Source organism: Rosa rugosa, chromosome 1 (genome assembly GCF_958449725.1).
Source record: "Rosa rugosa chromosome 1, drRosRugo1.1, whole genome shotgun sequence".
In the NCBI taxonomy this organism is placed as follows: Eukaryota; Viridiplantae; Streptophyta; class Magnoliopsida; order Rosales; family Rosaceae; genus Rosa; species Rosa rugosa.
This window is the reverse complement of record NC_084820.1, coordinates 36,783,463-36,797,131: the sequence shown is the minus strand read 5'-3', so window position 1 is coordinate 36,797,131 and position 13,669 is coordinate 36,783,463. Positions and strand designations below refer to the sequence as shown.

The window sequence follows — 13,669 nt, the reverse complement described above, 5'->3', positions numbered from 1 at the left end:
ACATATTGTTCAGAAGATACAGGCACTCCCACTTAGCCCTCAGAACCATGCAGACAGATGGATTTGGGATGCTGACAGAAAAGGCAAATTTACAGTGAAGTCTGCTTATCATATTGCTAGGTGCAGGATTCTTGAAGAGGAGCCTTCTAATCCTAACCCTAGTGCAGTTCTTTGGAAACAATTATGGAATGCCCCCGTGCCAGGTAATGTGAAGGTTTGTGCTTGGAAGGTGGCCTTTAATATTCTTCCTACACGAAGCAGGCTTAGTGAAAGAGGTATTGATATTGATACCCAATGTCCGTTTTGTGATGAAGAAGTTGAGTCCCCAATTCATGTCCTACTTGATTGTCCCCATGCAGTTAGTATGCTCCAGGTAGCTCATATTCCTAATCTCCTAGGTGCCTCTTGTGTTGCGGATTGGTTGGTATCCATTTACTCACCGGCCCCTGCAGTTTTTGCTCCTTCATTGATGACCATCTGGGCTACTTGGCGTAACAGAAATTCCCGGATTTGGGATGAGGAGTGCAAGTTGGCTACTGATATTGTGCCAATAACATTGGGTTGGTGGGAGGATTATAAGGCTGCTCGCACTCCCTCACCTTCTGTTCATAGATCAGGGTCTTTAACCCAATGGAAAAAGCCTCCTATTGGTTTTATTAAATTGAACGTTGATGCGGCCTTTTGTTTGGATTCGGGTATCACAGGATTGGGAGGTGTTTTCAGGGACCATGAAGGAGTTGTGTTGGGGGGCTTTTGACACACAGTAATGGTGTCTAGTTCTGCCCGCCATGCGGAGTTGTTGGCTTTGCTTCTAGGAGTGCAGTTGGCTATTGATCAGCATTTAACACCAGTGATAGTGGAAACAGATTGTATGGATTTGGTTCAAGCTATTTCTGGCTCTTCCCTTGATCAATTGGAGTTGGGGTTCTTAATTGATGACTTGCGAAACTTGTTGCATGCTGCTTTAGATGCTAAAGTAGTTTTTGGTAATAGGTAGGTTAATCTAGTAGCGCATACTTTGGCGCAGGAGGCCAAAGCTGGTCAATTTGGTATTGATTTCTTTACCAACATCCCTCCAAGTGTGGAGGTTCTAATTTTCTCTGATTGTAATGACGTTTCATCAATGAATTAGTCTTCCATTTCCCTCAAAAAAAAAATACACCTCCCTTCTTTTTTTAATTTATTTAATGACCACATTAACCTTCAATTGAAAAAAAAAAAAAAATGAAAGACTCCGTCGAGATTGGAGGACGACAACAACATCGCAGTCCCTGAGACGTAGTATAGATGTTGATGGGCAACTATGGTTAATAAGTTTATAAAGCCTATATGGTATAATTGGTATTGGCACTTCTATATTGATTTGTATCATTACATCTCCATATAATTAGATAAGTATGATTAGCTGTGGCTTCCATGCATGGTGTTTGACGAGACAAGACGAGAGAAGGACGCGAGGTTAACCATGTGAAGGAGTGTGGCAGTGGAAGGCTGCGAGCGTTGTCGATGGGAGGTAGGTGGTGAACTGGTGAATGATTTGAAACAATTGTTATAATTAATTCTTTTAATAAAATGAAGAGGGTATATAAGGAAGCTTAAAGAAAAAGTTGGACAAAAAATTGAAGGGGTGTGTATTAAAAAATTATGGTTGCGTATATATAATGGGGAGTGAAATTTGCACTCCCCTTTTTGTAAACCACACACTCTTTGCTGTTTATTCCAAAAATACCCCTTGTTAGTCCTTCATCTCTATTTTTATCGTTTCTTTTCTTTGGTACCCTGTTTCTGGTTTTGTTGAGTGGAATGTGAAGGCTCCATTAGAGGGCATATATGAAGATTATGAAGGTGAAGAAGATGAAGTGGATCTGAATGAGAATGATTTCAATATGGCGGATCCGGAGCTTTAGCACTAGCACTGACCACTTTCCTCGATCTTCTCCTTGAATCCTCAATGCTATCATCACCTTCCTCACCACTGGCCACTTTCCTCTTATTCCTCCCAAAGCTCCTCAACTTGCTCTTCTTCTCCCTCACTTTCTACACACTCTACCTCCTAAACATGCCTTATCCATCTTCCAAACCTCGCAACTCGTGTCGATCACAGTCACTTCGTTTTTTGAACACCCCTTCAGGTTTCTCTCCCCTTTGTCTGCCAACTCTTCCACCTCATTCAATTCCTTGTTGTTGTCCAAATTCAAGGAAGGGATCGTGGTAAGGTCAAGCACGTCATTTCTGGTGCTCCTCCATCTCTTGTCTTTACTATTGGAGTGGGTGGTGTAGGTGACACAAACTCAGGGGTCGGTTTGTTTTATGAGGACTCTTTTGTTGGAAAGTTCGGAGCTTTCTTCGAAGCCATCGATAAAGAACAACTCGGAGATGGCGGCATTCATTAGGCCCAGCTCCTTTTCCGTCGTCTCGGGTCGGATTGGAAGATTCGGGTCGATTTGAGACTGATCAAATTGACTCAGTTGACTAGGCATTGGGACTCGGGTTTGTCGAGGAGGAGTTGGGGTTTCGGCTAAGGAAGGGGTCGAGTTCAAGGTTGTCGCCGGCTGGGAAGCCCTTGTTGGACTGGAGGCGGTCTAGCAAGTTAGGACCAGACTTGGTAGCGCGAACCAGAGCATTGTCGAGCTAGATGGATCTGATTGGTTGGCTGGACAGAGTTTTGATTTAGGATTGAACAAGTGATGATCGGGGTCAGAGATCTCTCCGTGGCCTTGTTTGGTTTTCTCGACTTCTAGGAAGACATAGAGAAGCTCTGATTGTTTTGTGAAACTCATTTAGTGAAGATGAAAATATAAGAAGACAGTAAGGGTAATTTGAAAAATTTAATGCACAAAAGAGAAAAAGGGTGTGTGGTTTATAAAAAAGAGAGTGCAAATTTCACTCCCCTTCAAATATTGCAATAAATTACAAAAACCAATACTTTTCCATACATGAGCAAATGCGGGTCCAAAAATCATAGCAAGCACACTTTGAGATGCCCTGAAAAAACGGACACACTGTGATGCCCACAACATAAAATGGAATTAGAGATAATAGCATTCAGTCTACCCTCCAAAACCCTCTCGTATAGTCCCCACCGAACATACAGGACAAGAGACAAGATTCAATTACGTCCTCGTTCTCGTCGCTGTCAGGATAATGAAACTCTATGTTAGGGAATGCGAAAAAATATTATAATCAAGTATGTTATAATCGCTCTCTGTTCACTATATTTTTGTTGCCGGAATTGAAATTTCCAGCTCGAGATCCTTGCTCAACTGATGAAGGCACAGAATCTCTAGAATTAACTCCACGGATATTCGCCATTGATGTCATAAATGTGCCATTCATAGACAACTTTTTGGGCATTACTTTGTTCACATTTCTGGCAGGCTGTCCCAACTTGTTTGGTTTTGCAAGTGAAGAAATGGGTGGTTTTCCATTAGCATTCCCTCGAGCCATATTACTTTTAGTTTGTAAAGCTTTTAGTTTCCCACGCTCTTTTTCTTCAGAATCACTCTGACTGTCATCGTCTGAGAAGCTTATCACAAGATTATTGTTGGGCCCCGAGTGGGCACGTGGAGGACGCCATCCAGGTGTTGGTACTCTGTTTGCATCATTGCTCTTCTGGGAAGTAGGTTGCTTGGAGGTTTGGCACTGAATATCAGCAGAGCTTGCAGGAGATACAGCCTTCCCTGTGAGATAAACATAAGTCCATCAGACAAATCTAGTACACGATGCTGAATCATGAGGGACCATGAAATTTAATGCGACAAAAGAAAGTCACCAATAAGTGCACTAGTCTGCTACATACATGATTTGTTGACATCTGCACATTTTCATTTCACCCACATGCCTAAGACCAACTTAAAATTTGTCAAAAAAATTTATTTTGGGAACCATCAGCCTCAGATGTATTGCCAATTTGGCAGGAGTGGGAGCTCGACAAGATGATATATATGAAATATTCCATCTTAATGTTTCAAACAAAACAAAATAAAAATCTTTCCCTGTGATGAAAAGCAAGACTTACCCACTTGATTCCCATGGGTGAATTTGTTCACCAGCATGGGCCCTGTAGTACCAGTGGAACGTGCAACCGAGAGAACAGGATTTTCCTGTGGATATTGGATAAAGAGTACCCATTAAAGACAATTATGTATCTTCCTTAACTGACTATAATCACAACACACAATCATTAGCAAAATAGAAACGGTGGAAAGGCATTATCAGGTAAGAACCGTTTTAATATAGAAGCTCGGAAGCAGAGTCAATCAGGTGAAGAACCTTATGATCTTACCAACCAATACCTCTATATTATCACTCATTCCAACATAACTTCTAACCATAACCCCTCATTGAATCCAGAACTTTCCGGTAGCGTAACGTAGAAATTAAAACTCAAAACAGTGCAAACCCCAATTTCATGTACACAGAGACTAATTTCAACACTCTTACTCAATCTAATCCTATAAGTTACCCAAGCTAAAGTAAACTCCAATATCCAGGAACTGAACAATCTAACATCAAAAATCCGATTCTAATTTCCAGAATTTCCCCAAATCTATACACAATACTCATGCACTGAAACAACAAGCTCAAACAGATAATAATCAAGAACCAAAAATCAACACACAAGTTGCAGATGGGGCTAGGGTTTGGGGAGAGTAATAATCTTACGTCATTATCATCCGAAGAGAGCTCGCCTTCTTCTCTGGATTTGGGAGGGAGCTCCGAGTTAGGGCTTTTGTCCGCCGCGGACTCGGCTTGCATCGGCGCTGCGCCGTCGGGCTCCATTTCAGGCGGCGATTACGGGTATGTCAAGGTTTGGGTGACTGTGAGATTTGGAGAGTAAGAGAGGGAAGACCTTTATTGCTGTGAGATGTGAATTGCGAACCGATCAAGGGGATCCAGAAAAGTTACGGTCCGGAATTGGGCCAGCACACCCTTTAAAATATATGATATTTTCAATAATTAAAAGAAATTATAAATGTGAGAAATAATATGGAGGTATTAAAAGAAATTCTCTTTTTGTTGTTTCCCTCTCGACTCTAATTTCATTTTTCTGTTAGATTCATCTAATCTCTTATTCCCGTTAACTTTTTTTTTTTTTTCTGTAAAGTGGGCCGGTGCGGCTGGCCTCAAGTTTTGATTAATGAAACCATAGACTACAAGGGGAGGACATAGAGCCTAAACCCCATATTACAAAATGTAAGGTATTCTAACATGCACTAATTGGTAAATAGTGCATATTTGACAACTCTATTTGCTTTGACAAATATGTGCATAACGGAAAGATAACTCTACAAAGGAGAAGCACCATAACAAATAGCACAGTTTTCCTACTATGTTGCCGCACGGAATCTAATCCGGCGACACTCTGCTACTAGGAGGTTGTGACCATTTGACAAAGCAAGGAACTCGCCGCTTAACTAGGACAATCAAGGCACGCAAGGTGCCCATATCGGGACAACGCCCACCTCTTCTTATTGAAAACAGTAAATAAGTAACAACTAACAAAGCATAAAGTAAATGAAAGCTAAAAACATAGCTGCCCAAATTGGACCCAATTCCTAAACCCTATCCCAATAGTCGTTTAAGATTTGGAGAAGACCATGACCGGCCCATGAATGTTGCTGTCTCATCCCTAACGTCGCACCACCATCCAAACAGAACCAAAACCGCCGTCGAGACCTCCCCACCATTGCTGCAACACCGTCGAGCCCAAGCCATCTGCCTGAACTGAGCTGATCCCGATTTGCCACATGCCGGACCAGAACAATCTCCAGTCCCCACCTGCAAACCACCGATCCACACAGAGAAGATCGATCTCCGGTACCACCTGGAATCAATCCCAGCTAAGACGATCCCCGATCCCACATGCAAACAACCAAGCTTAGATCGATCTCTGATCTCCGCCTCAACCCTATGAGCCCAATACCCAAACCTCGAGCCCCGGCGATGCTAACCGGTGTGATCCAACCCTTCGCATCCTTCTTCCACCAAAGATCCTGCCGCCATCGATCCCGGAAACACACACGCTCCGCCGAATAGATTTTCTTCCCCATTCTTAAACAACTTTCAGGCCAAAAATTCCCACTAGAGACCAAACAGAGCAGCCAAGAGGGTTCTGACGAACGTGTCCCGTCCGACGACAACGTTGCTAGGATGTGCCGCCGGACAGAGGAGGGAATAGAGTTAAGGCTACAGGAGGCGCAGGTTTAGGAGCTTTTTTCCTATTCCCGTTAACTTAAAGTACTGAAAATAAAAGAGTCATTTAATTTTAAGGTTCGTTTTGAAAAGTTTTTGAGAAGAACATGAGGCAAAAGATCGAAATTTCTCAATAAACTTAATTCAAAAAAATTATAAAATAGTTTTGGACCACCATTCGAGACAATTTTATTGACCAATATGGAATTATGTTGATGTTGACTTGTCCAATTGTGTCTTCTTCTTCTTTTTTAGGCTAAATACTGTTTACTCTATGAACTTTCACGGAAAAAACAGTTCAGTCCCTCGCCTTTTAATTTGACACGTTTACTCTCTGTTCTTTCAATGTTACACCCAATAGGTCCATTCCATCACTCTCCATCCAAATCCTTCGTTAACTCCACATTTTTAAGGATAAAATTACTATAATACCCTGACTTTCTCATTCTTTAATTTTTTTTAATTGATTCTCTCTTTTTTTTCTTCTGTTCGACATCATACCAGATTGCCTCTTCATCACAAGAACCCTGATCTATCTTTTCCAAACCCTCTCTTCCACCACCATCATGCCTCCAAAATCAAAACCCCAGCAGTGCAAAACCCCAAAACTAGTCATAATTCCCACACCGGAAAACCCAAACCCGTCGGAGTTCTCCACCGCCATATCTAGAACAGTTGTCGCCCAGATCTCCGCCCTCGAAACCCTAACCCACTTCGCGATCAACTACCTCGTGGCTATAGCCAAGTCCTCGGCCTCCTACAGCTTACTGAATTTGGTTTCTCCGAAGGACGAAAGAAGGAGTTAAATCAAATGAGAGAAGCTCTCGGTTTTCCGATGCCTTTTCCGGTGACTCCGATGGCGGTTTTGGATGCATGAGTTATGGAAACAATCCTCTCGTCGTACTCTATGTCGGGCTATAATTAATTTTTGAAGTCAATTATGTTTTGGAGAAATTGCATTTTGGGTGCACACGGCCACAGCCGTGGCCACTATGTTCAATGGTGGTTTTGTCTCTTCTTCGGCCAATTCTAACTCGAATTCTGATTTCTATGATGATGACTGCATTTCGGTTACAAGATTGGTGAATTTTTTGAGACGTGAGCAAAGGGAGAATTTTTCCCAGCTACTGTGTTCTTCGTCAAGGGACAACTTCATCTGTTCTGATGTTGTTTGGCATCAAGGTTAGTTAATTAGGTTCTTCCTTGGAGGCTTTGGATGATATTGTGTATATGTATAGTTGGTATTCAATTACCTGAGTATGCGTATTGATCATAGGATGATTTGAAGTTCATGTTGGCACAAGGAAGGATTCGGTGAATTCACTGGTTCCTGGAAGTGGGGGAGCCAAAACTGGTTAAGAGGAAGAATGGGGAGGAGCTATGGGAGGATTTGGTAGTTGAGAATGGGAATGGGAATAGGGAATAGGGAATTTGGGTTAAGAGTAAGGGGAGAGTGAAAAGGGTGTGTTTTGGAGGTGAAGTGTAACACCAGAGATGGGGAAATGGCTTGAAATGCAGAGAGGTTGGTCTTGTGGGATTTCAATGAGTTTTGATCGAAGACTGATAGTCTGATACTGGGTTTTACAGGGTGATGAGGGGGTTGATTTTTGTGTCGAATTACGAGTGGATTTCCTGCTTGGCTGAGAGTGATTTTGTGATGCCATGGCTGGAAGAAGGATTAATAATGTCAGGTCTGGGGTTCAATATGGTAGATACTGGTCTGATGTCGAACAGAAGAATAAAAAATTTTAAAAAAAATTAAAGAATGAGAAAGTCAGGGGTATTAGAGTAATTTTATCATTAAAAATGTGGAGTTAACGGAGGATTTGGATGGAGAATTACGGAATGGACCTATTGGGTGTAAAATTGAAAGAACAAGGAGTAAAAGTGTCAAATTAAAAGGCGAGAGACTGAATTGTTTTTTCCGTGAAAATTCAAGGAGTAAACAGTATTTAGCCTTTTTTTTTTCCTTCTTTTCTCAACTCTGATTTAGTGTCAAAAAAGGTAATACCAACATTGATGACACGTGGTACTCTTGGACCACAAATATTTGCATGCGAATAACTTTGGTGCCTTAATAGGACATAAAGAGCATATTTTATTATACAGGGGCGAAGCCACGTTGGGACTCGTGGAACTCGTGCCCCACTGGATTTAAAAAAAAAATAAAAATTTCTCTACGGATTACTGAATAAGTAGTGTTTGAGTATTCATTAAATGAATGCCAATTTGGTGTAGTGGCACCGCCTTATTTTTCCGCTACTTATGCAACTGCAGGTCTCAGGTTCAAGACCTTTTGCAGCATTAGACTAAGTATTATTTTTAATCTCTTGCCTTTTTAACATTAACACTATTATTTCTTATAATTTTTTTTTTGGTAAAATTATTTCTTATAATTTTAAAAATCAAAGATAAAATAGGTTACCATCATAAAGAAAACTATTGAATTAATTAAAAAATATATAACTGTCTTTAAAAAATAATTGATATTTCCGTAACTTTATTTTAATTTATTAGTTTTTATTAAAATTTGATATATTTTAAGTTTCAATTTTTGTTTTAAATATTTGGGTGACCCACTTGAAATTAATTTATGGCTCAGCCACTGGTACCACCGTACCAGTAAAAGAAAAACATTGTTTCGCTCATTAAAACATTGTTCATATTGACAATCAAGATTCCAATTTCGCAGTTCATAGCAAATGTAACCTAAAAATCCTCAATCTTTTGCATAATGAAAAATTGAAACAACTATTCTTTTTTTTTCTTTTATGCGTAAGGTAGTCAATAGGTACGACTATAAACCCAGATCACATAAAAGAATGAGTCAATAGCCACCATTAGCAAAATAGAGATATACCCAGTAAAGCAAAATTAAAAACAACAACATAGAGAGCAAAAATCGCCCCAAGCTTAAGGGTAAATGTAATGTTCTAAATGCTGCTCTTATTTGCACGAACTCAGCACAACAAAGCAACTTTAAATTAATGCAACATGCAATTCCAATTCTACACTGACTTCACCACATGTTTTGTTGTATTTTATAGGACTAAATTCAGTCTGCCCCCTTAAACTTTGGGGCAAACATCAATTTGGTTCCTGACCTTTTTTTTTTAATCATGATGGTCCTCACACTTCTATTTTTCATCACGCACGTTCAAAATTCAAATTTGTCTCCAAAAATGACGTCAGATGGCTGAGCTGGACCCGACAGCATGGCCAACTTTTCAGACTTCGAAGGGCATAATGGACATTTAAACCCAATAATCTCAAAAAATAAAATTAATAAATAATAAATCCCATAATTCTTTCAAAAAAAAAAAAAACCAGAATATATGGGCCTTGCTCAAATCGACATTTTCTGTCCCTTGGATCAAATCCAGTTCCTCTGTCCTCACTTCTCTTCTCCCCAGCCGACGATGCCTCTTCTCTTCTTTCCTACACTTGAAAATTGCAGAAATCTTGTTCTCTTATCCGGGAGAAGGACCGTCCAATCTGGGTAGTTGGAGTCATTGTCGACGAAGACGACTTGCCGGAGCTAGGTTCCGGCGAGTTAGGCCTATGCTTGGCTCTGTTCGGTGAGTGGAATTTTGTAGTCCGAGGTGGTGGTGTAGGTAGACATAGTTGTAAAGAACAAGAAGACAAAGATGAAGAATATGAAGGTCTCCCGCCTCCCATGCATCTTTCTAATCTGATCGTGTTCCTCACTTTCTTGAATTTCATTATGAGTGTGCAAATGTGAAATGTGTAGCGGTGGTGCTCTGTTAGTTTTGGTCTCATATCCATCCTCGTCTTCCTCTCCTCCAATCTCGTTGACTTCTTCATCCTCATAAAACTCAAATTCGAGTCAACTCCAATTGACACCCACCAACGATGACACCCACCTCAAAAATCTCAAAAACTCCCTTAATCGATTTTCAAGGTAACCCATTTCTAAAGCTTTCATCTTTCTCTTTTGGGTTTCTTTCATTTTGGCTAAAGTTTCAATCTTTGGTTCAGTTTTTTTTTTTTTTTTGTGCGCAGGTTAGCTCAGTTATGGAATCTGGGTTCTGGACCTTTGTGGACTTTGCCAGTGGCTGAGTTGACTTGCCGGCGTGTTACTTGTTGGAGGTAGAGGAAAAATCTAGTTTTAATGGTAAAGGCAAATTGAATTTTGGGTTTGATGATTTGGGTGGCGCAGGTAGGGCTGGGAATTCCAAATCGAGATCCCGAAACCGATCCTGTCCGATCCGAGCCGAAACCGATCGGGTCGGTATGATGAGTCGTTTCGCCGGAATCCCGATCCGAACCGTACCGAAACCTCTGCAAACGGGTCGGCACCGGTATGGGTGAAAAGCATACCGTATTGACCGAACCGAGCCGAAACCAGATCATGACGGCGGTTCCTGTGGCGGTTCTGTCTCGGATTGAGTTGCTGGGATTCGTGGTGAGTCATGGGTACGGGTTGACGGAAACGACGGGGTGGTGGTGTCGTGCGCGTGGAAGCCCGGGTGGAATAAGTTGCCGGCGACGGAGAGGGCGACGCTGAAGTCGAGGCAGGGAGTCAGATCCAACTCCAGAAACAAAGTGAAAAACAGCTACCTGAATCAAAAGTGATAAGCACACCAGGCTTCACTTGCGCTTCCCATTCCTAAGGCTCGTAATCCTCCATCAACACCACAGACTCAGTCCTCCCATTCACTGACGTCGGCGTCGCTTCGCCGCTCGAAAGCCCCTTCAGCCTGCTCTTCATCTCCATCTGAGAACTGTTGAAACCGATTGGTACCGAAACTGTACCGAATCGATCGGTTTAGGGACCAATCGGTATACCTGCTAAAATTCCGGCATCCCGAACCGATCCGAGCCGACTATAAAGTTGGTATCGGTCTCGGTATAGGCTCATTCCCGAGCCGAGCCAAACCGATCCCACCCCTAGGCGCAGGTGAAGTGAAATTTGGTTTTGACGGTTTGGATGGTGGTGGGGATGCCTCTGACGCGTACAAAGAGAGTGGGTTTGGGGAGATTCAGAGATGAGGGAGAGGAGAGAGAGTGTGTAGTCAGAGACTAGTTTTGATGGTGAAGAGGATTGAGTGTGGGAAGTGAAGTACGAGAGGAGGGTTGGGTTGCATTCATGGTGGGGGTTGAGCGGAGCTGTGAAGAAATCTAGATTTTTGGGGTTAGAGAGAGGGTTGTGGGATTTAGGAGGTGAGGAGAGATGAGAGGAGGGTAGTTTGGACATTTCATCTAAAATTAGGGAACAAGTCTGAAAAGTGGGTCATGCTGTAGGGTCCAGCTCAGCATCTGACGTCATGTTTGGATACAAATTTAAATTTTAGACGTGCGTAATGAAAAATAGAAGTGTAAGGACTATCGTGATTAAAAAAAAAAGTCATGGACCAAACTAATGTTTGTCCTAAAGTTTGAGGGAGCAAACTAAATTTAGTCCTATTTTATATCTCTTAATACCTTGAAGTCTTGAACCACCGCAAACTTGAAACTCAGTTTCCTAATAAACAGAAGTAAATAAATGTGAGTAATCGGATCTAGGAAGTGATATTTGAAATAAACAAAAGTTGGGAACTTGTTAAAACAACCTTTGTAAGAAATTGTAACTGAAATAAACTGAGTAAAAAAGTAACCAAATTGTGGCTACAATATCATACCCTCATAGTCCATTCATCAAGCACATGTAAGTCTAGCTAAAGCAGGCTCGATCTCAAAGTTTCAAATCCAATGCCAATGGTAGGACCTAAAGTCACAAACTTTAATCACTAAAGCTTAAAATACTAAAACCCCTAACTAAAAGCAACAAAAGAAACCATTTTGCAAAGATGGGTATCTCAGATGAAGATGCAGTCAAACTATTCATGAAGATTAGTTCTTTACAATAAAGTAAAGGTCAAAAAAGCAAAATTCAGGGACTCACTCAAAAGGGGGAAGGCTCAACAAACAGAGCAATGCAGCGGGGCCTAGAGTTGATCTTCGGTTCTACATAAGGGGGAGGTCTCTCTTCCTCTTCTTCATGCCCAACTTCTGTAATCATCATATTGCTTGCTCTAACCCCAAATTTTCTACTTTCTGAGTCGTCCGAGCAAGCTTTATGGGCAATACGCAATCAACTGTGGAGCTTAACTAAAACACGTTATAGAAGAAGTCAGACAAAGCAATTTGCTTAAGCTGACAGATGGACGAATAGTTTTCGTCAAACACATGGCAAGCAACTATCAGCCTACTCCTGAACAACAGAAGCAGGCAAAAGACTATGGCCACAGATGTTACTCAGTTGGACATCCCATTGATGATGGCAACAGAGATTGAAGAAATCTCATATTTACTGTGCCAATAAGAAGTTAATTCAAACTCAAACCCGAGTTTAGGATTATACGACATGGATTATCAAAATCTAGAAAAAGTTATGGAAGCGTATGGACCCACACGACACTTCGAGCAGAAACGACAACAGATAAAAAGTCTTTGGTCGCTTCGAAGGCGGTAGAAGTTTGTAGATAACGTTAGGTGTCACTTTGACCTAACCATGGTTGGTGACTTGATAATTTGTAATCCTAGTTAGGACAATTTTGTAATCATAGTTAGTTAACTAGAGCTCATTTTCAATTGTATACGTAGGACTCATTGTTGTGAGAAGAGGATCATCGATCCCTTCACCTCTTTAGCTTCCTTGTAGTTATAAAAACTTTCCTTCTTTGTCTATACCTCTGTAAGAAATTTCTAGCTACATCAATAAAAAAGTTCCTTTGTGTAATTGGTATCAGAGCTAGCTTACCAAGTTTTTATCCTTTTTGTATATATCCTACGAAGCTTGAAGGCTTGAGCAAACTCAAGTACAAGTTTCATCCTTGTGCATATCCATGTAGCTTACCAAGTTTCATCCTTGTTCACACACACATATCTGCTCTAAAGTCCTAATCCTATAATGCAACCCTCCAAGCGCATGAAGTGGTGAATTATTTCGAGCTTGCTACTTGCAAATTCAGTTCCAAGAACAAGCATCTTATTGCTTCAAGTTTACTGCATCATGTATATTTTTTCCAATCCATTCAAGTAGAGACGGACACTGTATAGGATGATTGGGGGCTGTGACCCCAGTGCAATTTTGGCTTTTATCAGTTGGGGTTCACCATTTTTGTTCAACGTCGCCCCCATAACTAGAAAATCATGCAATCAAGTCAAAGCAAACAAACAACACAAAAATGCAAAGGACAACAAACAAAGTGTAAGTCACAGTGAGATTGGACAGAGAAGAACCAATACTCAATTGGCAGGATCAATGCAGTACCACAAAGATTGCCCACATTAAAAGACCCATGACAATTTGCCAAACAAATATGTAGAACCAAAAGAAAGAAAGCACTGAGAAAGATCGCAATTGGAATTCCAAAAATATGATAATTGCATGGCATCTATGTGAAAAAAGATCGGAATAGTTCAACATCAAATTGAAAAATGGAACAAGGATGATAGACAAATTTTTGGT

General features: G+C 41.1%; 1 protein-coding gene across 1 annotated transcript; it reads right to left on the bottom strand.

Annotated features, from left to right (window-relative positions):
- Positions 1–2,870: 2,870 nt before the first annotated feature.
- On the bottom strand, positions 2,871–4,768 carry LOC133736329 (uncharacterized). Its single transcript, XM_062163789.1, has 3 exons — positions 4,666–4,768; positions 4,019–4,103; positions 2,871–3,680 (listed from the first exon to the last, which is right to left on the bottom strand). Exons 1-3 carry the CDS (start codon positions 4,756–4,758, stop codon positions 3,193–3,195), a joined length of 666 nt encoding a protein of 221 aa, XP_062019773.1. The 5' UTR covers positions 4,759–4,768; the 3' UTR covers positions 2,871–3,192.
- Between the last annotated feature and the right edge of the window lie 8,901 nt (positions 4,769–13,669).

What these genes read in the sequence shown, in the direction of transcription:
- LOC133736329 (XM_062163789.1), bottom strand. Translation starts at nt 4,758, where the DNA reads ATGCAAGCCGAGTCCGCGGCGGACAAAAGCCCTAACTCGGAGCTCCCT. An exon ending in TCTCTTCGGATGATAATGAC is followed by an intron (nt 4,104 to 4,665) that starts GTAAGATTATTA and finishes CAATATCCACAG; the next exon opens with GAAAATCCTGTTCTCTCGGT. An exon ending in CACCCATGGGAATCAAGTGG is followed by an intron (nt 3,681 to 4,018) that starts GTAAGTCTTGCT and finishes TTTATCTCACAG; the next exon opens with GGAAGGCTGTATCTCCTGCA.